This window comes from Chlamydotis macqueenii, chromosome 20 (genome assembly GCF_036417535.1).
Source record: "Chlamydotis macqueenii isolate bChlMac1 chromosome 20, bChlMac1.mat, whole genome shotgun sequence".
NCBI classification, from domain to species: domain Eukaryota; kingdom Metazoa; phylum Chordata; class Aves; order Otidiformes; family Otididae; genus Chlamydotis; species Chlamydotis macqueenii.
The window spans coordinates 6131032-6157178 of record NC_141575.1 but is presented as its reverse complement, the minus strand read 5'-3'; the positions used below and the strand labels follow the sequence as shown (position 1 = coordinate 6157178).

General features: G+C 48.4%; 1 protein-coding gene across 2 annotated transcripts; it reads left to right on the top strand.

The window, feature by feature from the left end:
* The first annotated feature begins 97 nt into the window (after positions 1-97).
* Positions 98-24375, top strand: USP20 (ubiquitin specific peptidase 20). 2 transcript variants are annotated; one of them, XM_086763519.1, is made up of 25 exons: positions 98-240; positions 3634-3748; positions 4140-4193; positions 4896-4958; positions 5101-5232; positions 5800-5896; positions 6085-6154; positions 6740-6853; positions 7904-7982; positions 9330-9768; positions 10731-10868; positions 12147-12259; positions 12425-12597; positions 13077-13171; positions 13744-13777; positions 14220-14265; positions 14539-14719; positions 15203-15329; positions 15445-15614; positions 16226-16307; positions 16685-16793; positions 17162-17264; positions 17532-17603; positions 18591-18775; positions 24177-24375. In XM_086763519.1, exons 2-24 carry the CDS (start codon positions 3668-3670, stop codon positions 18749-18751), a joined length of 2733 nt encoding a protein of 910 aa, XP_086619645.1. In that variant the 5' UTR covers positions 98-240; positions 3634-3667; the 3' UTR covers positions 18752-18775; positions 24177-24375. The 2 variants fall into 2 exon arrangements, with proteins under 2 accessions (XP_086619645.1, XP_086619643.1); XM_086763517.1 differs by lacking the exon at positions 24177-24375 and adding an exon at positions 19445-20743.
* Positions 24376-26147: the final 1772 nt, after the last annotated feature.

The following is a 26147-nucleotide window of genomic DNA, read 5'->3' as shown; positions in this document are numbered from 1 at the left end:
CGCCCCGCCCCGCCCCGCCCCGTCCCGTCCCGTCCCACCGCGGCCCGGGCCCCTCCCCTGCCCCGCCCCCGTCCCCGTCCCGCCCGCCGCTCCGCCGCCGCCTCCCGCCCCGCGCTGCTCGGGGCGCCGCGGCCCTTCCTCGCGCCGGGCCGCAGGGCGCGGCCTACCCGGCGGCCCGGCCTGAGGCGCAGCCCCGCGGCGGGGCGGGGCGGGGGCGGCGGCGCCCCGAGCATCCCGCAGGTGAGAGAGGGCCGCGGGCTGGGGGCGGCGGCGGGGCCGGGGCCGGGGCCACGGGGGGCGGTTGGGCCTCGGGCCGGGACCTGTCACCCGTCACGGCCTCTCCGGCTCGGACGCGGTGTTGCGGGGAGAGCGGCCGGGCCGCACCGGGCCGGGGATGATGCAGCAGCAGCGGTGTCCGGGCGGCCGTGCAGCCCCCGGGGCCTGGTGACTTCCCCGGGGTGACAGCGGCCTCCGCGGCCCCGCCACCCTCGGAGTGGGACCCGGGTCCTGCCCGGTCCCGGTCCAGCGGCGGGCAGGGGTATTTACGTTCGACCTCACTCACGCTTAACAGCTGTAGCGTCCGTCGGGAGAGGAGTTGTGTTTTGGGGGTCTGCCACACTTGACGAGCAACGCAGCGGGGCGAGGGGGTGATTTACCGAAGTTGCCTTGTTTCTTAAAAGCTCAGTCTCTAGGTGCGCTGTCGCGTTGTGCCCTACAGTAATAAATCAGTGCTAAACCCCGGTTTCCTTTGCCTTTCTACGCAAAATGCCTGGCTTTCCAATACATGACGTGGTACAGCTCAGAGTCAGAAGCATCTGTTTTCTGGTCCTTGTCAGCAGGGCAATTCGATAAATACTTCTTTATTCGGTATCTCAAGTATAAAATGTCGCTAATAACAGCCGCAGAGCTCCTTTATCTCGGTGGGTTATGCAAGACAAGCGAGCAGAGTTGGTAGTTGCTTTGCAGATCAACAGTGTTAGGATTTCTTTTATTCGTACAAAGAGTTACTCCACAGACCCTGAATCTGCGTGTATCTGAAATGCTTGACAGCTGGCTCTACCTTTGGTACAAAACCACACAGTTGTTCTAAGCAAAAGCCAAACCCTGAGAAGTGTGTTACTGTAGAAGGCGCAGACGCAGGGTTTGGCAGCCGCCGAAAGTAGGTTGCCGTTACGGTGGAATTGTTCTGACATGTTTGAGTGCTGTTCTTCCACGGTGGTGCTTGAGAAAGACAGGCTGAAGGACTTGTTTTAAGGTAACTTCTTTTCCTGTCATACGCAGTACATTTTGACAAGCACAGTTAAGCTTTCTGGCAGTGCTTTTATTAAATTCCTGGTTTCCTGAGCAGCATTTGAGAGCTGCGTGCACCAGCTAAAGCTCCTAAGGCAGAGTCGTGGGTAGGCAGGGATGGGATGCTTCCTTCTGAACAGGCACGACTCCGAGCTTTCCTGATGCGTTCAGTCAGGGCTGAGAGGTGAAAGTGAGGTTTTCCCTGTTTTGTTCAAAAGCCCTGGGTGGGAAGATCGGCATCCCAGTGCTGGAAAGTTTAAAGGCATAGATTTAATTTTGAGTAGAGGGGTGGTCCCATGGAATGTGCCAAAACCATCCACATCCACAAGACTGCACTTAACACAGTGTACTCCAAAACTGGTTCCCAGTTCGCTTAAACTGGTGAAGATTAAAGGGTCTGGAGTTGATTTTAAAACAATATTTTGTTCACTAGATTTACTAGGAAAAGGATAAGAAATCAAGGAAGGTGAACTAGCAAACATGGCATGGATACTTTTTTCTTTTTTAACTGGACCAGCTGATGCATTTGGGAAAAGGGGTCAGTTTTGAGGAAGGAACTCGGAGCCTGAAAGTGTCCCAGTTTTATGTGTTAGCCAGAGATAATGCGGTCTTGTCACTTGTCTTTTAAATCAACATATGTTACGTTATACTCTTTGCTTCTCTGTGAAGCTGTGTGAAATTGCTCAGTCATTTGTTAAGCATCTCTTCGCAGGTTACTGAGATCCTGGCTAAAACCACTGTTGTGTTTTCTAGCATGCAAATACCATTCCCTCCCCCACCAGTTTTGCTTTGCTCCTCCAGTTCAGTTTATTCAGTTCCAGAGAGTGCTGGAAAAACATTGTTATAAAATTATCCTTGAGGTTTGTCTTCTGCCAAAGCAAGGTGCTAAGCAAGCTTTTCAGCTCCCAAGATAAGTGTTGCTGATATGGCTTGTTCATTTATCCTTTGTTTTTCCCTTTTCTCCCCACTGTCAGTGATTCAGACCAGATAACACTGGGAATTCTTTCAAATGTCCTCAAAATGTGAAAACAACAGAGTAGCAGCCGTGCTGCTGGAGTCGTTAACTTCAAGTTCATTGGAATTTTCCCCTTAATTTCCAGGCAATAGTAATATTTTGGATCCTAGTCTGTGTTGTTTATGTCACTTGTCTTCTTTCTTTGACTGCTACAAGTGAGGTTACTTAAACTATGCTTAAGAAACACAAACTCTTTGTAGCTGCATGTTATTGAGACACGTTTAAAGTCTTTTACATACCCATGGACCACCATGAAAGTGTTTATTGTGCTCATAAGCATGCAGCTATGAAATCCTCCGAACTTGTGGTGCTTGGATGTACGAGCTGGGTGGAACAGTCTGTTGGTACATTTTGTACAGTCTTTGAGAGTTATGTGGCTCATATTGTTAAAAATCAGCCTATCAAATGGTGAATTCCTCAGAGCCTAAAGACTGGTTGTCTGTGTCACAGATCATTTCAGTCTGATTCCCTTCGGCCATCTTCATTTACAACAGTAATCATATTTCTAATGTTTGATGAAGTAGTATAATAACTGAATGTTCGGTTCAGGTGAGCACAGAATGGCTAGCATGACGCCCCTAGACACCATATGCTAAATACTTGTGTCTTGGGCTGCAGCGCCCTTTCACTTTTAATCTAAATTTCATGCAAACAAGCTCTTTAGATTTATATCTCTTCACGCTGCAAGTTTGTGTTTGGCAAGAGGAAGCCAGTTCAGATTACTACGTTTATTTTCCCACCCTACCTGCTGCACAGAACACCCAGTTTCTAGGAGGGAAAGCGTAGCTTATCAGTCTGGCCAGGTTCATGGAGCACAGAGCGTTCATGGCATACAAGACCAGTTAAGTTGTGTATGTAAAGCACATAGGAGTTAGTGGCAGTTTTTAGTTATTGCTGGAGGACCTTGCGTCATTCAGAGATGCCATGTGATCCAGACAGTCTGGGAGTTTAAGAAGAGGGTGGTCAGTGGGTCACTGTACCGCTGTTCTCATTTTGAGGCTACAGCAAATACATCCCCACACCTGAAAGAATTTCTGAACATTTCTGAGCTCCTACTCCTCATTGTGCAGAATATTTACTCAGGTGTTTCCTTCTCCTCCCCATTGCCTTGCTTGGTTACATCCGATACTACAATGCAGCCACTCAGCAACGGGTCAGAACTGTGCTAGCTACTCTCACTGGCTCCAGATGTAGATTTGTTTTGATGTCTGAACCTTAAAGATGGGTGTCGTAATCTCCAATATACAAAACATGCTAATTTATCCTCTTACAATCTGCGAGAGCAAATCTGACCTGCGGCTGAAAGGAACTGTCTTTTCTTGTCCTAGGAGAACACCTCCCTGCAGGTGAGCATTGGTGAAAATGGGGGAGATGCGAGACATTTGTCCTCACCTGGATTCCATAGGAGAGGTGACCAGGGATGATCTGCTGCTCAAATCCAAGGTACGAGGTGTTCTGGTTGTCAGTCCTTTCCCTTTTAGCTACTGTGCATGGGTTTGCATGTTTGCTTTTTGAAGAAAATGCTGCCTGTCTCCTTAGAGGACAAGCAGAAGCTCTCTTTTCAAACGCTGATGTACCCTGCACGCGTCCCATAAAGTTAGCCTTTGTCAGCCCCATCTGGTCTATTTCTCACTGTCCTTTTATCCCGCTCACATGTGTCTCTTAGCTGAAATGCTAAGCGTGTATTTAATTGGAAGTGTGATATTAAGAAACAAAATACTGTGAGCTGCAGGTTGGTGAGGCCTGTCTTACAGAGAAGTTTCCCACTCTTGAAGGACTAGGTTACTTAAAAACCAAACAAGCAAACAAACCTTCTTTTATCATGAATATGCAGGGAACTTGCCAGTCTTGTGGAGCTGTGGGACCAAATCTCTGGGCTTGTCTTCAGGTAAAAATGGCTTGCTATTTGTGTGCATGATATGGTGGGACTTCTCTTTAATACAATTCTTTTTTAAAAAAGGAAGTATTGTACTGAAAAAAAAAAAGAGCGAGAAGCAAAGAGGGGGTTCACAGTAGAACTATCCACCATTTTTTTGATGGATTCCAATGAAGAGATTCCCTAGATTAAAGGCTGAGGCTGTCAGAATATGCCAGGATGTAACAGTTCACTCCTCATAGGCGATTGTCCCCTGGTAGTCCCGACAGGAATGAATAAAATGCTCAGCGTTGACTGTTGGCTGGGTCCTGCCTCTGCTGGCAACTGTGAAAGGAGGCTGCAAGTATGAGCCCTCAGAAGACGTTGCTCAGGGCAGCGAGGCAGAAAGGAATGACAAGGGGCATGTGGGTGGGCAGGGGCGCTTTATTCTTACACTGGAATGCCCAAACGTTTCGAGACTGCTTAGAGGAGCTGCTCGTTGGAGCAGTTGCCTTAGAATGGAGCCTTTACATGAACGCAAACTTGGTTCCAGGTTTTCTTTCTCAAATCAAACAATTCCAATTTTCCATCTTGTTCTGGGCCCTGAATAAAAAAGTAGGTTAGAATAGTGGCAAGATCAGTTCTGAAGTTGCAGCTGCTAGTAGGACTGGAGTTGCAGAATATTTTGTGAAGGGTGTCGTTTGATGTGCCCATTGTGCTCTTTTCTCTCACTAGATTGGTTGTTCTTATGTTGGTTGTGGAGAGTCCTTTGCTGACCACAGCACGCTTCATGCACAGGTGAGCTTTTCTCCATTGTCCCTCTTAAGACAGACAGAGTTGGATTCTTCCTATTACGTGATCCTCTTCTACCCTATTCTGGTAGGCCAGTGCTTCAATTTGAGCCAGCTGTCAAATGAGATTTCATTATTTCACCTTTTAGGCCAAAAAGCACAACCTGACGGTGAATCTGACCACCTTGCGTGTCTGGTGTTATGCTTGTGAAAAGGAGGTGTTCCTGGACCAGCGGCTGGCAACGCACACGCAGTCACCGCCCGTAAAGTTCACTGAACCGGTGGGTCTGTGTCACAACGTAGCAGAGTTGAATGCTTGGCAAGGTTTTTCTTTACCTGTTGCAAAATCAGCCAAGTGGTTGTGAGAGGAACTGTTTCACTGGAAGTGGCTACCTGTAGTCAGAGAACTAATAGACTTTGCCTTATAGGCTCTCTCAGCAAGAAGACTTCCAGGTGACTTGACTATCCATTTTTACTTCTTTTTTTTTAACCTTTCCTAGCCTCTTTCATGAGGCATCTCTTTCTGGGAGGAACCACAGCAGCTGTCACATTTTTGTTTTCAGTGCATGGCCCCTGGAAATTTTAGCTGTCAGACCAGAACCACATGTCGTTGGGACACTGCTGCATGTTCCTGATATCTCTTTTATAATGTGTACTGGAAGCAGTAATGGTGCTATTTCCACCCCATCTTTGCATTAGTGAGAAGCGTAGACAATGCAACTGATTCTTCTCTCTCCAGAGTGCTTTTTTTAAAGGCTGGCTTGATTGATGTGTAAGATAATAGCTCTCCCAATTTATCTTTTAAAGCAGGCCTCTCACTGATGCTTATTTCTCTGTCTTTAATCTAGGATTCTCCATTGCCTGCTCATCCTCTGAAAGCTGTTCCAATTGCAGTGGCTGATGAAGGCGAATCTGAATCAGAGGATGATGATTTGAAACCAAGAGGTAACTGCATTGAGTTGATGAAAGGGCTTTGAGGGCAACTCTGCAATCTGTAGGACCTGCACCGAGAGGTTCCTAAGAGCGGAGTGTGGAGACTGCCTAGAAAGGGCTGAATTCCCCCTCCTTTGGGGAGGGATGTAGAAAGCAGCATGTCTGGAAAGTGTTTCATGCCTCTCTTGTTTGTGCTTTAGGCCTTACTGGAATGAAAAATCTTGGGAACTCCTGCTACATGAATGCAGCTCTTCAGGCTCTGTCTAACTGGTAGGCATTGTGGCCTTTCAGTAGAATCTTCACTAGACGGCACTAAATATCAAAAGTGATGCCTCTGATCTGAGACCTTCCTGAGCCATGCACCGAGCCAGGCTCGGTGCAGAATAAGGAATATGAAAAACTCAGTGTTTGTTTAGGGCAACAGAAGTTTGACAGTAGGAAACCGAGTGAGTAGCCAACTTGTGGCTACATGCAAGACTCGTGTCTAGATGAGTGCTTGAAGGAAAACTCCATCATTTCTATTGCAACAGAAATGTATTTACTGCATGGGAAGGCACGTCACATCTCTTCATTCTCCCCAGTGATACAGTTCTAACAACCCATCTTCTAGAATATTCTGCAGCCATTCTGTTGAGACCTAATTCCAGGATCTCTGTACTGGGAACAGATTCAGATCAGCCCTTTTCATTTGTTTCAACTTAGGAGTCAAGTCTGCATCTGGAATCACTTCCCTTGATTTAAAAACAGTATCTTAAGCATGTTTTTGAAAAGGCATGCATTTAAGTTTTGATAAACCTTTAAGTAGAAGCAGAGGAGAAATTTCTGTTCACTGAATTCTTCTTTTTTTTCTTGTAGCCCACCTCTCACACAGTTTTTTCTGGAATGTGGCGGACTGGTCCGTACAGATAAGAAACCAGCACTGTGCAAAAGTTACCAGAAGTTGGTGTCTGAGGTTTGGCATAAGAAACGGTGAGTAGTCACTCCTTAACCTAATCTGGACAGGTTTCATGCTTGTCTTAGTTCTGAAGTCTGGCATCAGCAAAGAGGAAATCCAGGATAAGTGCATGGTCTAACGCAGTTCAAACCCTAGGTAGGTGGGTGTGCGAGGATTCCCCCATATCTAGGAGATCCCATATCCTACTACTGGTGATAAAACAGGTATATTGATGTCTGTGAAAAGAGTACATCCTTAAGGGATGTACTTAAGAATACTCTTCGCCATTTTTGAGTATTTTCCATGGACTGACCAGCACTTAATTGCACTACTTTTGATTAGCACAAGGATTGATGGTTTGGATGGGAAAAATGATACAGAGATTTTTACCAAAGAGAGTAGAGAACGCAGGTGATGTTTTGGGAAATGTTTGCCATTGGTTCAGATTCTAGACCAGTTCAAAGGACAGTGTAAAATAATTCAGCTCTGCTTAAATCTGAAGGTGTCTGCTCTGTGCAATCAATTGGAAAAAATCTAACTAGGAATCTAAATGGCACTGCATGTTTGTTTCATGTTAGTAGTTAAAAAGGGATGAGTAAGATATAAAGCAAAAGTGAACTGTGTCTTTCTGGAAGAGAAAACTGTAGACTTTGAAGCAATATAATGTCATTTTAATACTGGTTTTCATTCACCTCATTTACTGTGTGGCCAGCCCACCCAGATTTTGAGGCAGAGACGGTGATGCAAAATCAAACCAAGTAACTAATTGCAAAACCCTGCTCTGGAGAGAATCACTTGAAACAATTCAAAGTGTGGACAGAGCTTTACGTTAAATGTGCTCTAGGGAAGATTCTCTGTGGAAGGATAGACTGAAATGACTGTGAGATGTTTTCTGTCTCTTCATTTGTGTGTCATCCAGCTAATAGAGAAATATATGCCCAAGCTTTGCAGGTGCATAATTGTCTTTTGTCCTCTTTAACTCGTTACTACACCCTGTTCCACGGCTTATTAGACAAACAGGCTCCAGGCCTCATAAGCAAACTAATTTCTTTTTTCTTTTTTTTTTTTTCCCCATATCTAAACAGCCCGAGTTACGTTGTTCCAAGCAGTCTATCCCATGGAATTAAACTCGTCAACCCCATGTTCCGAGGCTACGCACAGCAGGTGGGGCCTCAACAAAAACATGCCATTATTCCGAAGATGGTGGGATTTTTCTTCCTGCAGCAGCGGTGCTTGTGTTCAGAAGGAAGAGCTTGAGCTCAGGGGTCATGCCCATTTTGTGTCAGTGTTAGTGATCTGACAGAGCACTCCGGTGGGACTGAGGACACCTGGGCTCTCTCCCAGGCTGTGCCCCTGGCTTGCTGGTACCAAATCAATGCATTTTCCTGTGCCAGCTTTCTCACCTCTGAAATGATGATGAGCACCTCCTTTATAAAGGGCTTTGAGATCTATTGATAAGTGCTATATGAAAGTTAAGTATTATTTATTCACATCAGAGTTGGGAGATCTGGGTAAATCCGTACTAAAAAGTTAAAGATATGAACGTTCTATATTCTTTTTCTGGGGAATTACAGCAAACTAAATCTTATTTAAAGATAGTGTCTTTGTTTTCTTTGAAGTTTTTATCAGCCTATCTCTTGCATTTATTTTTTAGAATAAAATATAAACATCTAACTATGTTTGATAACAAAATTTACAAAAGAAGTGACAGTAGGACAGTACATCTAAACAGCGATACTGACAGGAAGTCAAAACAGAGGATAAAAATAATGATTAATGTAACAACTTCTATATTTATCTTTGATGTGAAGTACGTTCAATTGGAATACTCTCAGCTGTAAAGAAATAAGTTGAAAGGAAGACAGGGCAAGCTAAAAGCCAGACTTCCATAAAATAACAGAAACACCATAATTAACTTTCTGGAGTTGTCAAAATACCAAGCTGCTTTCCAGCAGGTCCTTTGAAGCCAATACATCAGCTCTTTTACGATGTATTACGAATGTAGGAGCTTGCACCTTGAATGTGTAGTCTTTCGTTTCTGGTTCCATTCCCTATTTAATAAAGATTTTAATCTGCCCTATTTAAGAGAGAGATTGCCATGAGCAGAAGTCAGTGTTCATTAAATCTGTTTTGTGGGTAAGAGCCTGTTCCTTATGGCCTTCTGTCTTCGTTAGGTTTCTCCTTGTCTCTTGCTTCTTAGCGGTCATAAAACCCTTATAAATATGTTCGTGGTTTGCATGGTGTGGCTGCTCTCTGGCTTTTCAGTGTCTTTGAACTGAAGATGCTCATATAAAAACTTGGCCTTTTATCATTAGGAGTTAAAGACATTTATGTAGCAGATGGGCTTCTTGGTAAATCCCCACGGTACTCCCTCTGCTTACGTAGGGTCTTCCTGTGGTGCAGAGGCGCTAACCTTTGTGGGCAGCATTGGAAGAAGCTGTGAATGGAGGCAGCTCCTCATTTGCCCTGGTTCTGGATGGATACTAAAATGGAATTACTCGTGTTTTTCAGGACACTCAGGAGTTCTTGCGGTGCCTGATGGATCAACTTCACGAAGAACTGAAGGAACCAATTGTTGCAGAGACGAGGGATTTGGATACCAGTGACCAAGACGACAAGCGCGAGGGAGACAGAAGTCCTTCGGAGGATGAGTTTCTCTCCTGCGACTCAAGCAGTGACAGGGGTGAAGATGGTCAAAGCCGGACCACAGCGGGCATGGGCAGCAGCTCCCTGGCAGAGACAGAGTTGTTGATCCAGGATGAAGCAGGTAGAGGGATCTCTGAGAAAGAGAGGATGAAAGACAGAAAGTTCTCCTGTGGCCATCGGCGCAGCAACTCGGAGCAGGTGGATGAGGATGCAGATGTTGATACTACGATGATGCCGGCTGATGGTAGAGCCTCTCCTGAGATGCTCCCAGCTCCCTGTCCTGCCAGTCCATGTAGGACACCAGGTACAAACCTCTTCCAGTCGTGTTATTTGTGAGAAGATGTTATCATCCTGCACAGGGACAGTGTTGTAGTGCAGTGGCAAACAATGCATAATGTGACTGTTCCTTCTATGGGTTTCGAAAGGTTTTGCATCCAAGACTTTCCTCAGTGTCCCTGGCAGTAGTTCTGTCATTGTGCACAGTTGCTTCTGTAAGAAAATGTAATGCACGAGCCAGAGAGGTGCTTAGCTGGGCTAAAATGCTATGGAACTGAGTAAAAACTTCATCCTGAAGGCAGTGATAGCTGCCTCTGCCAAACCTACAAACGCTGTATTTATAGTTTTTCCTAATTTAAGAAAAACGTTTTATAGGTGTACATTACGTTATCTGATCGGCTGGCCCAGGCAAATATTAGCTGTGCAAAAGGTGTGGAGGAAGGTGTTTGTCAATGTTGGACTGTGGGCTTTGTGGGGAGAAAAGGGGGGCTGTTTGTGCATTTCTGTGTCTTACAGAAATGAAAAGAGCAGCAGTTAAGACGTAGGTGTGGAGTCACCTCAGACTGAACACAGCCGATTTTTCAGCACTTCTTTATGTAAGAGCCTTGCTCTGCCAGTTGGCACTGAAGACAGCAGTGCTGTTTATGTGGATTAGGGATGCAGGAGCAAGCTGTAAAACCTAATTAGTCATAAGTGTGAAAAAATGGTGGGTTGGATTTTTGGGCTTTTTTTTTTTGTCTTTTGGGGTTTTTTTTTATAACTATAATTATTAGCTGTTCAGTATAGCTCTGTATGCACTTGTATCCATGCGCTGAGGGAGCTGTATTGCCTGCCTGTGGAAGCAGAACAGCTAATAGGCACTGAACCGTGCGTATTGGGAACGATTCTGTGCTGGAACGCAGAGCTGGGCTGACACTGACTGCAGCAGGGTTGCCTTTCATAACTGGGATTTTCACCAGTGCCCTTCTCCCTCCCCATTTTCCCAAACAGAACCTGACAATGATGCCTACGTGCGCTGCTCCTCACGCCCCTGCAGTCCAGTCCATCATGAAATGCACTCCAAGCTCTCTAGCAGTCCTCCTCGCTCCAGTCCTGCCAGGCTTGGACCTTCCTACGTACTCAAGAAAGGTAGTGCAAAGAGGGTATGCTGGGAGGCAAACTGGGGAGCATGTAGAGGAGGGAGGGGTTCATTTACAGAAAAGAGAAGGAATCCATCATGATTCTTGATTAACAGTTGTTAGAAGTGCTGATTCTCCTGGACATCAGTGCTTTCTAAAAGTAGCAGGCAAAGACTACAGTAAACCTGCAGGTAAAGTCAAGCTCTGGGCATAACAGATGTTCCAGTACGCTCTTGTATTGGAGGCTGAAATGATTTCCATGCCTGCATCTGCATGCTGTGTTTGTTATTAATAAAATGGCTATGAAGTCCTAGGCACAAGCTCTGTCCCTTTAGGGGAGTGTGGAGACGTGTAAACGTTTGTCTGCCAGACTTGAGTTTCATAGCATGTGGGCCCAAGAACTGTAAGATGATGTTTCCGAGAGAGAGCTTCCTGCCTCTTGGACATTTTGGGCTCACAGTAACAGAATTAAGGCTGCAGATGTCAATGTAGTGTTGGGAGCATTGTTAGGTTTCAGAGTGGAGCTTGCCTTCTGTTGTTGTCACACTGGTCTCTTCGTCCCAAGCAAATTGCAAAATGAAATCCCTCAGCGTTGCACGTTCTGCAAACACAATGGCGTGTGCTAGACCACTGTCCCTACAGCTGTTCAATAACGGCATTCTTTCCTCAACTGTGTCCCAGCCCCTTGGCTGAGGTCAGCACAGCCACAGATGTTCTGGCCAGATAAAAAGCACTCTGTCTCCGTGCACATGTGCGTGGGGAAGAGGGTTTTTTATTAAACAAAACTGTGTGTTTGGTCAGTCCCTACTGTGGAGAGTCCGCTCCAGTGCAAGACACCTGAGGAATGCATGGTTAATGTCAAAGGCGAACAAAAAAAAGGACAAAGGACACAGGCAGGTGAGGAGGGGAGAGGAAGTAAAGTGTAAAGTTTAGAACAAAATGTTGCAAGACCTCAGAAAAGCAGACACTCTCTGTGCAGAGCCAGACTTCTTAACATGTAGTAAGAGAACGGAGACACAATTTCCAGTAAGACAATTTCTGCCTGCTGAGAGCTGGCACGTTTGTGTTGGTTCAGTTGGCTGCCTCCCTCTTTCTTGTACCACGCGAAGCAGCAGTGTTCTTTGTGCCAGTTGACAACGGGCTCCACCGTCTCGCATGCAAGTGACATCTGAACATGCAGGACAGCGCTTGTCCTGTGTTCTCCTTGTGTGGCTGCATGACTCTACTGAGACGGGAGACTGGGAAGGAGCTGTTGCCACATGATGAGGCTTCCTTGTCTGTCTTTCAGCCCAGATGCAGGCTTCTGGGAAAAAGAAGAAAGAACTTCGCTATCGCAGTGTGATTTCTGACATCTTCGATGGCTCCATTCTCAGCCTGGTGCAGTGCCTCACCTGCGACAGAGTGAGTCTCCTGGTAGCTGTCAGTCAAAACGCAGAGTTTTCTGGCTTGTAGATCTCTGCTTAAGAAATGGTGCCTAGACAAAATCCATAAAAGGTGATGAAGGTCAGATCTCAGCTCCATTACATGCACAGGAAACTCAGACCTCTTCCTCTTGGATATTTCCAGGTTTCTACAACGGTGGAGACATTCCAGGACCTGTCACTCCCTATTCCAGGGAAGGAAGACTTGGCCAAGCTGCACTCTGCCATCTACCAAAATGTGCCAGCTAAGACAGGGACATGTGGGGACAACTATGCTTCCCAAGGCTGGATTGCTTTCATCATGGAGTATATCCGGAGGTGCGTTCCCTCTGCAGGACCTCTTTTTTTCTGGGGTTTGCCTTGCAGTGCTGGAAGGCAGTTATTTCTAACCAGTGGTGTTTACAGCAGAGTGTCAATTTAACCATTCCTTGGACAACAGCACCTGGTACCTCACAGGTCTCGGAGCCTTTTCATGTAAACCAGTTGCTACTGTTCCTCTAGTGCTGTCACACACCTTGAGATCGCTTGTGCAGCCGATAATCCTTCCCTTACTTCTGCCTTTAGCTCAGTCTTGCCCTGCAGAGCAATTTAATTGCTGGTGTAGTTTTCCAAATCATTTCCAGTTTGAGCAATCACAGTAGGAACATGAGCTGAGAGAAATCGTGCTTTCCCTACTCCTCTGGGATGTGTGAGCTTAGGAGCTATAGCTAGAAGGAAACCCCTCATCCATTTGGGGTTTTGTATGCCAAAGCATCCAGCTGGTTTATGTATAACTCTTAATCCCCTCTCTTCTGCAGGTTTGTGGTGTCCTGTATCCCTAGCTGGTTTTGGGGTCCTGTTGTGACGCTGGAGGATTGCCTTGCTGCTTTTTTTGCAGCAGATGAGTTGAAGGGTGAGTTTTCTTCAGTGGGGTCTGACAGCACAAACCAAGGAAAACTGCATGGAGGAGTATTTCACATGCATTTTGGGGGTGGATTAAATCTCCTGGGAATCCTGCCTTGGTATTTCAGTTAGAGACTAGCAGTACCAAATGCTGGCAGTTCAGCATCTCTGAGCAGAAGTGAGTTTTCCCACCTGCTCAGAGGTGATGCATTTTCATTCTGAATCTGGGTGAGTGTGTCTTCAGCGAGGAGCAGACATGGCTGTTGGTTGTTTTTGAGTGCTGTGGCTCCTTAGCTACCTTAAGTTTCTTTCCTTTCTCCATCCACTCTATAAGCTCTAGAGGACAATTTGCTGTACTCACCGGTGTCAGCAGGCAATTGTATATTTTTCTGCTAGTTGACTGCATTCTCTTTTTGCCTGCGCTTATTGAGAGAAGTGCTTATTGAGAGAAGCGTGATCTCTTGTCACTCTGGCTTCCCCAAGAGGTCACTTCACTTGGGTTCTCTGCCCTGGATGGAAATGTAGCCATAGCAGCGCTGTGTGCTCTGAGTAACTGCGTTACTTTCTTCTCTTCATCTCCAGGGGACAACATGTACAGTTGTGAACGGTGTAAAAAGTAAGTTTGCATTTTCTGTGTTATGTTGTATTTCTGGAAGTTTATTTATCTGTCCTGCTGTCAAACATTTTGCTCTGCCCTCTGCCTGGGCATTTCTTCTGCTGAGAGGCATGTAAAATCTGCCTTGCCTTACAGTAGAGTCCTGGTCTTGGGAGGTCACTGATGGCAGCTAGGAAAAGTGCTGGCTTTGTGGGGAAAAGAGAGGAAGAATACGAGCAGGGATGTGGCTTGGCAATAATGGAGCTATTGTATTATAAGGAAGAGGCAGGACAAACTGCTCATGCCATGCTTCATTTGGGAAGGGTGCTGCAAAGAGCCTGAATTTGTTGCTGCTGGAATTCAGGATTTGTCTTGGGTTTCAAAGTGAGCAAGACCCAGCTTTACCTTTTGGCATCCCTTTGCTTTAGAGATTTCTCACAGCTAGTTTCTTTTTCTCCCTCAGATTGCGGAATGGAGTAAAGTACTGCAAAGTCCTCCGGCTCCCAGAGGTGAGTAAAAGCACCTTGTTTCCTAGTTTTCTTTCAGCAGTCACTGGGGAGATATGGAGGGCAGAGGTAGAACAGAAATAGCAGTTTGTTTTGGTAGCAAAGTCCTGTGTCTAGACCAGAAGAGACTTCCCCATTCTAAGCTGATGAGCCAGCAGGATCCATGGCTAACAGGCAAAGAATGCTTGCAAAGATCAGATGCACTGAGAAGTGCTGTCAGATCAGAATACCTACAGCAAAACTGTGCTTTGGTGTTCTCTGTCTTTGCTCTTTTAGATTCTTTGCATCCACTTGAAACGATTCCGGCATGAGGTGATGTATTCCTTCAAGATCAACAGTCATGTCTCCTTCCCCTTGGAAGGGCTGGATCTGCGACCTTTCCTAGCCAAGGAGTGTGTCTCCCAGATCACCACCTACGATCTCCTGTCAGTCATCTGTCACCATGGCACAGCAGGCAGTAAGTCCTCCTTCTGCGAGTGCAGGCAGAGGTGAACAGGGATGAGATGAGCAGAGCAGAAGCGTGTTCCAGGACTAGCCAACAGCTCTTCTGGGGTGAAGTGCAGTGTAACACCTGCCCCCTCCAGCCCCAGGTTTGCTCAGGCTCTGCCCTTTGCCAAGTGAACCAAGCAGCTTCTGACAGATGCCCTGCAGCTATTTCAGCCTCACCACTGGCTTGGCTCAAACCCTTTCGCTACGTTCAGTCTCACCGAGAGGCCTTTTCCAAGGAAGGCAGATCAGGGTGACAGTGCCAGGCTCCCCTGCTCCTGCAGAGCTTGCCTGAACAGGAATTATGCCTTTTGTTGTTTTTTTCTTTTTCTTTTTTTTTGCCGCTGTCTCTGTTCTCTGCCAGCAGCTAATCCTATTTGTGCTGCTCACATTATCCCAGGCCTGACTTCTGTCTGCACGCCGAATCCCAGCAGTGCTGTGTTTTCCGTTACAGGTGGGCATTACATTGCCTACTGCCAGAACGTCATCAACGGCCAGTGGTACGAGTTTGATGACCAGTATGTCACTGAAGTCCATGAGACGGTGGTACAGAACGCAGAAGCCTATGTCTTGTTTTACAGGTGAGCAGTGCCCTGGACGCAGCAGTCCCTTGCTGGTCACAGAACACCTAGAAATATGTTTCAAAAACTAAGATTTCAGGAATTGCTTAATTTTCTCTTCCTTTCCGGACTTAAGGAAAAGCAGCGAAGAGGCTGTGCGAGAGCGTCAGAAGGTTGTGTCCCTTGCCAGCATGAAGGAGCACAGCTTACTGCAGTTCTACATCTCTCGAGAGTGGCTCAATAAATTCAACACCTTTGCTGAGCCTGGTCCCATCACCAACCACACCTTTCTGTGCTCTCATGGAGGTAAGGCAGTGCTGCTGGACCTGGCAGTAGCACCTCTCAGCTGTACCTTTGTGCTTCCGAAAAAAAGCTCCAGCTGTTGTCCTGATACAGCGTACGCTGCAGCTGGAGCTGCTTCTTTGGCAGAAACTCCTGCCTGCTCAGGGAGAGATGAGACAATTACCCCATTGTCCTGCTGATCGGAGGCCCGGAGGGATGTGCAGTGCTGGGAAACAACAATTTTCAGTTCTCTGTTTGTTGTTAAAAACAAACCTGCAGAAAGGAGATAAGGCAGCAATTATCCGTGTTACCCTATCAGCAAGGTTGGCCTTCAGCGTTTGGAGAATGGAGCTCGCGCTGCTGAAGAGACCTGATACCAGGTTTTACTGTTCTGCTGCTTCATCTGCCATGCTGGGGAGCCCTTGTGTTTATAAATCCCAAACTGGAAATGAAACACTTGATTAGAAATTGAGAAACCTCCACGCTTAATGAACTCCTGACTGTCTTCCATTAGCAGAGGAAGCAAATTCTGGAACCAGAGAGCTTTTAGCAAGGAAGATCTGCTGTTTTTAGGTTGTGTCTTTCCCCCATAACGAGTTCCCTGCTTAACTCTCCCTCTTGCCTTTCCTCCCCAGGAATCCCTCCTAACAAGTACCACTACATCGATGACCTGGTTGTGATTCTGCCCCAGAACGTGTGGGAATATCTCTACAACAGGTGAATATGGTCACTTCGTTCTTCCTCACAGTGAGTTTTAGGTTTTGCTTCACACTGTGGGCAGTGACCAAGACATAATCCTTTCCCAGGGCACCTTAAAAGGATAGAGTTACTGGTGTGGACTGGCAAAGACTTGTATTTGCTAGAGCCTCCTAATCTAAACCAAAATGAGTTACGTCAATGCATTGTCCCAGAGCAATATTGTGACTCTCCCTGTGTTGAGTAAAGTGTTTCTCCATTCAGAAAACCGCTGCAGTTGCACCTCTTTCACCAGCCTCTGTAGTGGTATCAAAATCCATCTCTGTGGGATTCAGGGCTGGGAAGCATTCCCATTCTCCTGCAGTTCTCCATTCCCCTCCCTCTCTTCCTGTGCTCAGGTTCGGGGGCGGCCCTGCTGTGAACCATCTGTACGTGTGCTCGATTTGCCAAGTGGAGATTGAAGCGCTTGCCAAACGCAGGAGAATTGAAATCGACACCTTCATCAAGGTTCGTGTGGGAAGCATCTGGAAGCAAAGGCAAAGGGTAGAGGTGGAAAATGGAGACCCGCATACAGTTAGTGGAAAACTCTTGCCCCTATTTTCCAGAACATGACCTACAGCACGGCCAGGAGATTGACCTTTGGGTTCCCCAGTGCTAGCAGCACGGGGAGGGTGGCCGGAAGACGATATTGCTGTGCGTGGCTGCATGCAGACACCAAGTTTGAAACCATCTGAGTCTCTGGCCTGCTCTAGTGAGCAGGAAGAGGTTGTGAGGAAGGTGGTGGCATTACAAAAGGCTGCCTTACAGTTAATGAAAGGGGCTCCCCCAGATCTCAGGAGTAACTAGATCTTTCCTGTTCTCCTCTGGTCTCCCAGCTGAACAAGGCTTTCCAGGCAGAGGAGTCTCCAAGCGTCATCTACTGTATCAGCATGCAGTGGTTCCGTGAGTGGGAAGCCTTTGTCAAGGGGAAGGATAATGGTAAGAAGCCAGAGATCTCTGGAGTCTGTCAGGGGTGAGAGGCAGAACGGAAACCAGTCTGTTTGCTGGGTGCACTCCTCAGGGAGCACCGCACCTGACTGGTGTCACCTGAGCCTGAACGGAGCTCAGACACCCGCTGCTCAGACTGCCTGCGGGTCCCCAAGGGCAGGGCAGGAACAAGAAGAGAACTAGCTTGGGAAATAAGCTGAATCTGGTGGTGACGTGGAAAGCAGAATGGTTTTTGGCATCTTTGTTCTCCTCTTACAGAGCCTCCCGGACCAATTGACAACAGCAAGATTGCACTCACGAAAGCCGGTGGCCACGTGCAGGTGAAGCAGGGTAAGGCTTGTGCTCGCTGTGTTGTAGAGTTCCCAAGAGGTGGAGGAGAACGTCCCGCTGGATCTGGCCGTCCATAGCGACGGGCTCACAGAGCAAGGTGTTGCAGAGGGTGATAGTGCTCTGCACATCCCTGTGCTGGCTGCCCTGAGTGGGCCATCTCGGTTCTCCCCTGCAGCTCCTGCATGACCAGCTTGCTGGCCTGACTCGTTACAGCAAAGCCTGCCGTCCCCCATCTCCCGCTGTTGCTGTTCCCCGGGCCTCTTCCACCATTCCCCTTTGCCCAGCGTTGTAGCTTTGATCTTGTGTTGCTCCTGACTTGTCTGTACCAGCATCTGCTGTGGTCCAGCTTGTGAAATAACCCCGCTGGCGCCGTCCTCGCTGGGCCTCCTGCCAAGCAGATAAAGATCGCATCTGTATCTTGGTTCTCTCTCAAAGCAACCCTTTCTGCTTTCCTCTGTAACCTTGATGGCAAAGTTCTCTGCTTTCCCTGCTTTGTGCTTTGACCATGCTAAGCTGTCCCTCCCAGGACACCGTGGAGGAGCATTTTCGGTCTCTCCCAGGCAGTGCAAGCCCAGCTGCCTGGGACTGATGTATCTGAGTGTGAGATGGGGGGGTCTGCAGGCCCAGGCTGCTCAGTTCCTCTTGGGGGAAGGAAGAAGTGGCCCCGCAGTGGCTGGTGACACTGCCGTGGAGCCCTGGTGGCTTCCAGCAGCAGGTGGCTCCGCGGAGGGCTGGTGGGGACCGCTGTGGCTACTGCTGTGCAGCGCAGAGCTGCGGGGCTGGGGGGCTCTGGTGGGTCTGGACCGTGCGGCTGTAGAAACAACGCGTGCCTCCCTTTTTGGGGGAGGTGGCTGGCGAGCACATCCTTGTGTTGTGATCGTAGAACCATGGAATCACTGAGGTGGGAAAAGACCTTTTCCCTCCGACAGCTGCACAGAGCCAGGGCCTGCTGGCTGCCCCTCTGACTGCTGCTGTTGTCCCTTTCAGGCGCTGACTACGGGCAGATTTCGGAGGAGACGTGGATTTATTTAAGCACGCTGTACGGAGGGGGCCCAGAAATTGCTATCAGACAGAACGTGGCCCAGGTCCAGGAACTGGAAAACCTACATGGGGAGCAGAAGATTGAAGCGGAGACGCGGGCTGTGTGATCTGTGCGGGCTGGGGCAGGGAAGGTATGGAACAAATACGTCCGTGTGGGGCCGGAAGGCTGGGAATCCTGAGGAGTCAGACCTCTCCCGTTGTCTGGTACATGAAGGCGCGTGCAGCTCCCACCGCCGCTTCTGGGGAAGGCAGGTTTCCCCCGCTGGCCTTTCCCGTGGCTTTGCATATAGAGGTGGTGCTGGGCAAGGCTGGGAGAAGGGCACTTTCTCTGTAATTCGTCTCTGGAGAGCGCTGCGGTAGGAGACTGCAGCCGAACTTCCCTGGGATACGTTTTGACCCGCGCCGTCTCCTTTTGTTTGCTTCCGAGGAACCAGCACTCCCGCCTTGCCCCCAGGGAACTGGGTCTCTGCTCCTTTGCAGGTTTTGCTTTTGGCACTTTTCTTTTTAACTCCAGTGTATAAAGATGATGAAAGGTTATTTATGTTTCCAGTGGGCAGTGTTGCAACGAGAGAAACCTGGCATTTGGAGCTGACCGGGCCACAAGGCCTCCCAGCAGTTCTGTGCTGGCGGGGCACAGCTGTCACAACTTCCTGGTTTTGCTCTTTATCTGATTCTTGCAAACTCAGTTGCAATCAGCTAAGAAATTTTGAAAGAGGCCGTTTCTTTCTCCACACCTTCATGGTCCTGCAGATAATTTTTTTTTTTTTTTTTATTCCTTTTACCTGGTTTCACTTGTTCAGTATGTTTTTGGAGAACAGAGCTGGAAGATGACGCCTCCTTCCCCCTGGCTTCCCGCTGTACTCTTCCCGCTGAAGCTCCTACCAGCGTTGTAGCCATGGGATACAGCTTCCCAGGAGTTCAGCTCACAGGAGAGGCACAAGAGCAGCTTAAACTCAGAGCTGTCGCTGGGCAGGCTGCGTTGGAGCGGGACACGGGCCAGCTCTGGTGCAGACGTTGGGACTCTCGGTTCGTAACCCTGTTACAGCCCCTGCTGCGAGCCTGGAGCCATCTCCACATCCGTCAGGAGAAGCAAAGGCGGCGTGGAGGACGAGGAGGAGCCCGTTTGTCCACCCGTTTCAGGGCCAGGGTGGCCGTTCAGTGCTGGGGAAGGGGCCTGGCTGAGCAGGGCGCAGGCTGCTGAAGCAGCTTTGAGGAATGAGCTGCTTTCTGCAAACAGCCCCCACCTGTGCGCCGAGGGCATGCCAGCTTCTCGCCACAGACGGTATTTGTGTACGCAGTGGCTCATTTAATGAACAGAAAGAACTTGCTCCTCAGCCTGCTGCCGCTAGCGCGGCCACGGAGCGGCGGATAGCAGGCAGCGGAGAGAGGCGCGACGACGAACAAAGGCTGAACGCTACTTCTCTCAGCAGGGCAAAGCGTAAAAGGTCTTCGTTCACCTCGTAAGCCAGAAAGGCAATGGTTAAATCTTTGCCAGTGTTTCACCGCAATTGGATGGAAGCAGAACAAGGCAGAGGTGGCATCTCCTGGGCTGAGGAACTGAACTGTGTGTTCCTGGTGCTGGAACCCAAATGATTCCGCAGCATCCGGTCCGGCCTTGGCGGTACCAGGCTCAGCGTGGGGCGGGACCTCCTGAGCGCCCCGTGTCAGCGGGGTGGCTGGGGAAAGGCTGCTCTTTGACTTAGAGAGAGAGGGGGGGAAGGGCATAGGGCAGGAGAATTTTAAAAGAAAAATGTGGCCTTCAGATATTTTTTTTTTTTTAGACCAAACGTTTGCTGCAAACAGCAACAACTTCTTTAAAAAAGTGTCTGTAAGTGGGTCAGCGTGTTAATTTTACCGTCCTGCTTATGGGATGCGTGTACGTACCCAGCCCGGCCCGAGGGGAGGTCAGAGAATGAGCCACTGTCGGGATTTCTCGTTGTTTTAAGCTGTCTTTGTGAGCCGCTGCAGAGCCTTTAGGGCTGCATGTCCGTGTTGTCCGTGCCGTTCCGAGGATGCTGTACAGAGCGTAACAACACTCCTGTGCTTACCTGTTACACCGCGTGCTGAAAACGTGTTCCAATAAATACGTGTGCATTCAACTCCTTGCTAGACGTGCTGCCTGCTGTGCGGGGCCAGAGGTCTGAGAGCTCCCCGGGAGCTCACAGTGTGAATGAAGAAAAAAACTTTTAAAAGCATTTTTTTTTAAAAATCCAAACTTCCTGCTGCTGAGAGGCCGTGCAGTAACGGATCCTTCGAGCAGCAGGGAGCTCCAGTAGCCCACGGCCAGTAAATCACACAGCGCTCGTTCAGAGGAGGGCGCCTGCTCCCTTCAGTCTCTGCATTTACAAAGACTTTGTGTTTCATTTGCCCAGTTTCAGCCGAGTTTGTCGCGGAAAGCCCACGCTGTCTGGAAGCACGTGCTCCTCATGCCATTCGTTGCTGTGCCAGTCCCTTGCAGGGGCAGTAGCTGAGCTTTCATTGCGCTGTTCCAGGTTTGTAGATGAGCGTTTTCTGTCAGCCTGCTTTGTGGCTGAAGATTTCGTTGCTGATATAATCCACTTCCCTGGTAACGCTGACGCGAGAGCTGCTCACCCTGTGCTCTTGCCAGCCTGTTGCCACGTTCTGCCACCGTGAGTTCACAGAGCTGCCGCAGCAGGCGGGGGACAGAGGCACTGCCCGGGGCTGGGCACCAGAACGGGTCCCTGCCAGGGCGGGGAACGGCTCCGCGCTAGCTGAGGCCTGAAACAGCTGACGAAATAGAGCTGGAGCGGGGTTAATGAGAACATGCAGCTCGTTCTTTAGCAACTTGAAGTCAACCGTCAAAACTTGCATCTCACAAACAAACCCTGTCACTCAGCAACTGCACAACAGCTCGAAACTTTCCAGCAGGCATTACCGAACGCCCTGCCCCAGGGACCGGATTATTCAGTGTCTAGACACAGCGCTAGCGCTGCGCTGGCAGAGCTGCAGTTGTATTTTTTGTTATCCTCTGTCCCTTAAAACACTCTAAGCTTGGTTCCCCATCTACGTTCCATTTGATACCTGAGCAGCCTCGCTTTCCTCTGCCCCCCGCAGCAGCCAGCTATGATATTTCTGAGCACGCAGCCCGGACGCAGCCGGCTTTGGGAGCCGTTGTCAATGTAATCTGCATTTTACACCTGAATTCTTACCAGTTCTTTCTGCAGATCACTTCATTTCCCCCGCAGTTCATCAAGGTCCCTTGCTGATTGCAAGGAAGGGGAGATGAAAGAACTGTCCGTGCACTGGGCTGATGGAGCCAGCCTCAGTATTCAGATTGTGCGCTTCCCCCGCCAGTCTTCTGGGAGCACTGGGGAGTGCAGAGCTGCTGCTCTTCCCTTGACTCCTCTCCTGCCCCAGCCGTGGCCTCAGGAGCAGACAGGCCATTTGGGTGCAGCTGAGCTGTGACACCCAGGTGACAAGGACGCTGCTGTACCTGCCCCACACCCTCACCTTATAGACGCTCGCGTCAGGTCTCAGCCCAGGGAAAGGGGAAATGGCTCCTCCTGGGGTGATGCAGGGCCCGTGCGTACCCCACCCGCACTCACACACGAGGCCACAGCCGCGCTCTGGAGCCAGGGGTGCCAGTGGCCCATCGCCACCCTCCCGGATGGCCAGAGGACACGGCCTCCCGCACACGGCCATCGTCGGTGGCACAGCTGCCAGACGTAAAGCTGCTTTAATTTTCTTCCCAGTAATTGTTCAGCTTGGCTTCCATTCCCAGCTTTCAATCGCTCATCCGGTTGTGCTCTTTCTTTTTATAGTTAGCAACGCTAATATTGTGTAAGATAAATCAGTTAGAGCCAGACAAACACCGCCTCCTATTAATTTTTTTCCCCAAAATGCAAAGACTAGCAGCCACTTCATAAACAGTACTGCCTTGTCCTGAAGAGCCCGGGATGGTAAATACACCAGCAAAGAACAACTGAAATCCTGTTAAAAAACCCCAGCAGTCTGACCTTAGGAAAAACAAAATCTCTGTAGCTGCTTCAAATGAAATGATCAGCCAGGAGTCGCCTACTGCAGATCCTCACGGCTCCTGGCGGGGCTGCTTCCAGGGAACGACCATAACGGGGACGGAGAAGCCGTCCAGAAGCGAGCCAGGGTTTGTGCCTCGGCTGGACACACGCTGTTCAGCCACCCCGTGTATTAAAATGGGATTGTAAACATCCTCACGCAGGCTTACAGAAACGCATCTGCCGGCAGGCTGTTCGGTGGAGGGAAGCGTTACTGCCTGGCACACGCCTGCACGTTCATGCGCGCACCAACGCATTACCTGCAGCCCTGCAACGGGCTTCGTTTTAATACCTAAACGAGTATCAAAAAGCCCTGCCAAGACTGCCAGCTAACCCAAAGCGCTCAGCGTGGGCATCACGAGGTACGGCGCGCTCAGAGGAAAGATCTCCCCCAAGCTTCCATGGGCTCCTACTGAAGTAAGAAAAATCAAAGAGCCACCCGTCCTTCCCAAGGACACCAACCAGAACTGGGCATTTTTTTCTCCTCAGATAACCAAATTTAAAAAACCCAACCATTTCACTTTCTCTTCAGCGCCAGCTGGAAAGGTAAAATTTTGATAAAATTGTGCCTCAAAGTGACCTGCTGGGAACTGGCTACGCGGGACGGTCGCTCGGAGGTAGATACAGGCAGAGCGAAATTAATACTCCAAATACCTGTGAAATCCCAGTATGAAATAAAAAACAAAACAAAAACCCAAGTACCATGAGCAAGAATGTGTCATCGTATGTCACCAGCAACTGGCCACAAGCACTGGAACAGGCTGTTCCTGCTCATTTGTTGGAAATTTTACAGCTGGAAGCGAAACTCAAATCCATCCCCCCAGTCAAGGGGAAGGATGAGTAAGAGCAGCTCAGGGGAGTTTCCGGCTATCAAACGTCTGCCTGGCCGAAACAGGCGCAGGTAAATCCCCGTCCTCAACTGGAAATGCCTGTGGTAGAGCAGAAGGCTCACTGGAGAGCAAGGGCTGAAACACCTCGGCGAGTCCGAGCAGCCCCACAGAGGCACACCTTTTTTTTTTTTTTTTTTGAGGCAGGGGAATAGGCAAGAAAACCATTTCTTCTTCTCCAGATGATCAACAGGGCCCAGTGAAACTGTACGTCTGGGATTAAATGTTTATTTAAATACGTGGATGACTCTCCTTTCATCGGTACAAGGTCAATATTCGCTTTCAAATGGAAGCACTTTATTTGGTTGAATTCTGTCTCCAGAAACGAACGGGCAACACCAGAACCTTTTACACGGGCAATGAAATCACAACACGGAGATGCCACCAAACTCCAGAGATCAGTGCTCAAACACACGTACACACACATATACAAATAAAAAAGTGCTCGGCGCCATCATGTTAAAATAGAATTTGGCTTCTTTTCGGTCTTTTGACACTTCAGGCAGGAAAACAAAGAACAATATGCATCAAACTAAATGAACTTTTGAAAAATACTCAGCATTAAACACAACTTTCAGTATCAGTAAATATGTTTTTTTCTCTATTTACAGGTGTTAAGAAAGGGCATTAGAGACTTTTGCTGCAGGATGTACAGTCCGCGCTTGTGGGCGAGATTAGTAAATTCAAGCGGAGTTTTTAGAAACCAGCCACATATTTACTTCTTCAGATTTTGTACACGGTAAATTCTACAAAAATTCCTCATTCTTTACCCTGAATAAAGGCAGCAGAATAAAGACGTGCAGGCTACGATACATGACTGCCGCTATTTTTTCTTGCGGTAAGTTTTAAGATCCAGGCTTTTGGGAACTAGTTGCCAAGTTTATAAAAACTCCATACAGGGTCTTTTAATAAAACTCTCGAAGAAAATCAGTCAGCTAAAGCTAATGCTCCTCCTAAAGCGCTACGTAGCGACACAGACATTGCAGTCGTTCCAATGTTCCACAGAGGCTGACAATAATATACTGTCCACCTAGATTAAATATATAAAAGCAAACTTTTATCTAATTTGTACATAGATGGCACAACGATAGGCGAGAATGAATTCTTCCAGCTGCTGACTCAACAGTGCATTGGAGACGAGAATAAAAATACTGCGGCTAAAAATATTTCAAAAGATGTTTTCGCACACCTGTTAACTGCTTAACCATTCAGATCCCCTCACAGTCGGATGTTGGCCGTGCAACACAACAAAGCCTTTGCGCCAATCTTTGCCACCAGCGCCAACCGCGTGGATCGCGCTCCGCTACGGGAAGCTCACGGATCCAACCAGTTAAGGGACCGCAGCAGCGACGGTTTAACTCAATGGATTGTGACCCTTTTGACGCCGCTAACGCTGCAGCTGAACAGCCTCGGCGTTGGTACCGCCTGCTTCTCGGTGCAGGCGCTGAGCCACTGCATTAAGATTAAAACCCATAACCTTCTGCTGGTTGACGCTGTAATACAACAGCTACAGCACCAACTGCACGGCACAGGGACTTTGCGCTACGGAAAATAAAACCTGATACCTTGGATGGAGAGAAGGGGACAGTTACGGACATAACGTGTAACCTCACTCAAAAGTTACTTCATCCTGAGCAGGGACAACCTAGGCATCCCCCAGCGTGGAGAGTGCTCGGATTCCTGGACACATTTCTCTACGCTGACCCTGCAAAAAAGCACAGCAGGCAGCAAAACACCAAAACACCACACACGTTTGTCTGCAAACTAAACCTGAGAGATTTCATTTTAGGTCACTGCCCGGAGCGGCTTCCGTATCAATTTTCTCAAATCCCGGGGATTTTGCAAAAGATGGAAGTTCCCTAAGAGCAAGCAGATATCCCGAAATGATGCACTGATCTGTGAATAAATCAGGCCCTTGGGAGCTATTAAGGATCAACTGATTCTTATGGGGCTCAGATGTGTACCAGGCGACCGCCAAATCCTACCAATGGTAAAAATTCAGGGGAAACCAACACTTAGAACACAGGAGTTTAGCAAGCAATTAACCCTTTCTTAGGCAGCTGAGGTCCAGATCGTGAGATATTTGGAGATATTACAGCTCTCTCTCCACTGCATGACATGATAAAGTGCAGCATCGCTCATCGTGCTACTTCTGCTTCAAATAAAACCACGCGAGAACAGGACGGGCACAGCTCCTGCCTGGCTTCTGGGTCGAGGTCCAGTCCATGACAAGGTGGGAGAATGAAATAGAGTGCGGTTTCTTTTTTTTCCTTTCTTTTTTTTTTTTTATTTTTCTAAAAAAACTTCTGTTACTCAAACATTAACTGATGAGAACACATAGGAGGTCATGCAAAAGGAGAAGGCAGGTCTGAAATGCTGGAAACCAAACCAACAAAAGAAAACTGCAAAGAGATTAACAACAACGAGCCACCAAATAACGTGGCCCTCAAAGAAGGTGGGTGCAGGCAAGGCAACAGGGCGAGCATGCAGACTGAAACGAGAGCAAAACGGAGGCCTTTGTGATGAGCAAAATGGGGCTTAAAACCAAAATGCCAGTGTCTGTGTGTGTGTGTGTCTGTGTG

Excerpts from the sequence above, each read along its gene's own strand:
- USP20 (XM_086763519.1), top strand. The coding sequence starts at position 3,668 with ATGGGGGAGATGCGAGACATTTGTCCTCACCTGGATTCCATAGGAGAG. Across the intron at positions 10,869-12,146 it reads TTCCTACGTACTCAAGAAAG|CCCAGATGCAGGCTTCTGGG; the intron begins GTAGTGCAAAGA and ends TCTGTCTTTCAG. Across the intron at positions 13,778-14,219 it reads AGTTGTGAACGGTGTAAAAA|ATTGCGGAATGGAGTAAAGT; the intron begins GTAAGTTTGCAT and ends TTTCTCCCTCAG.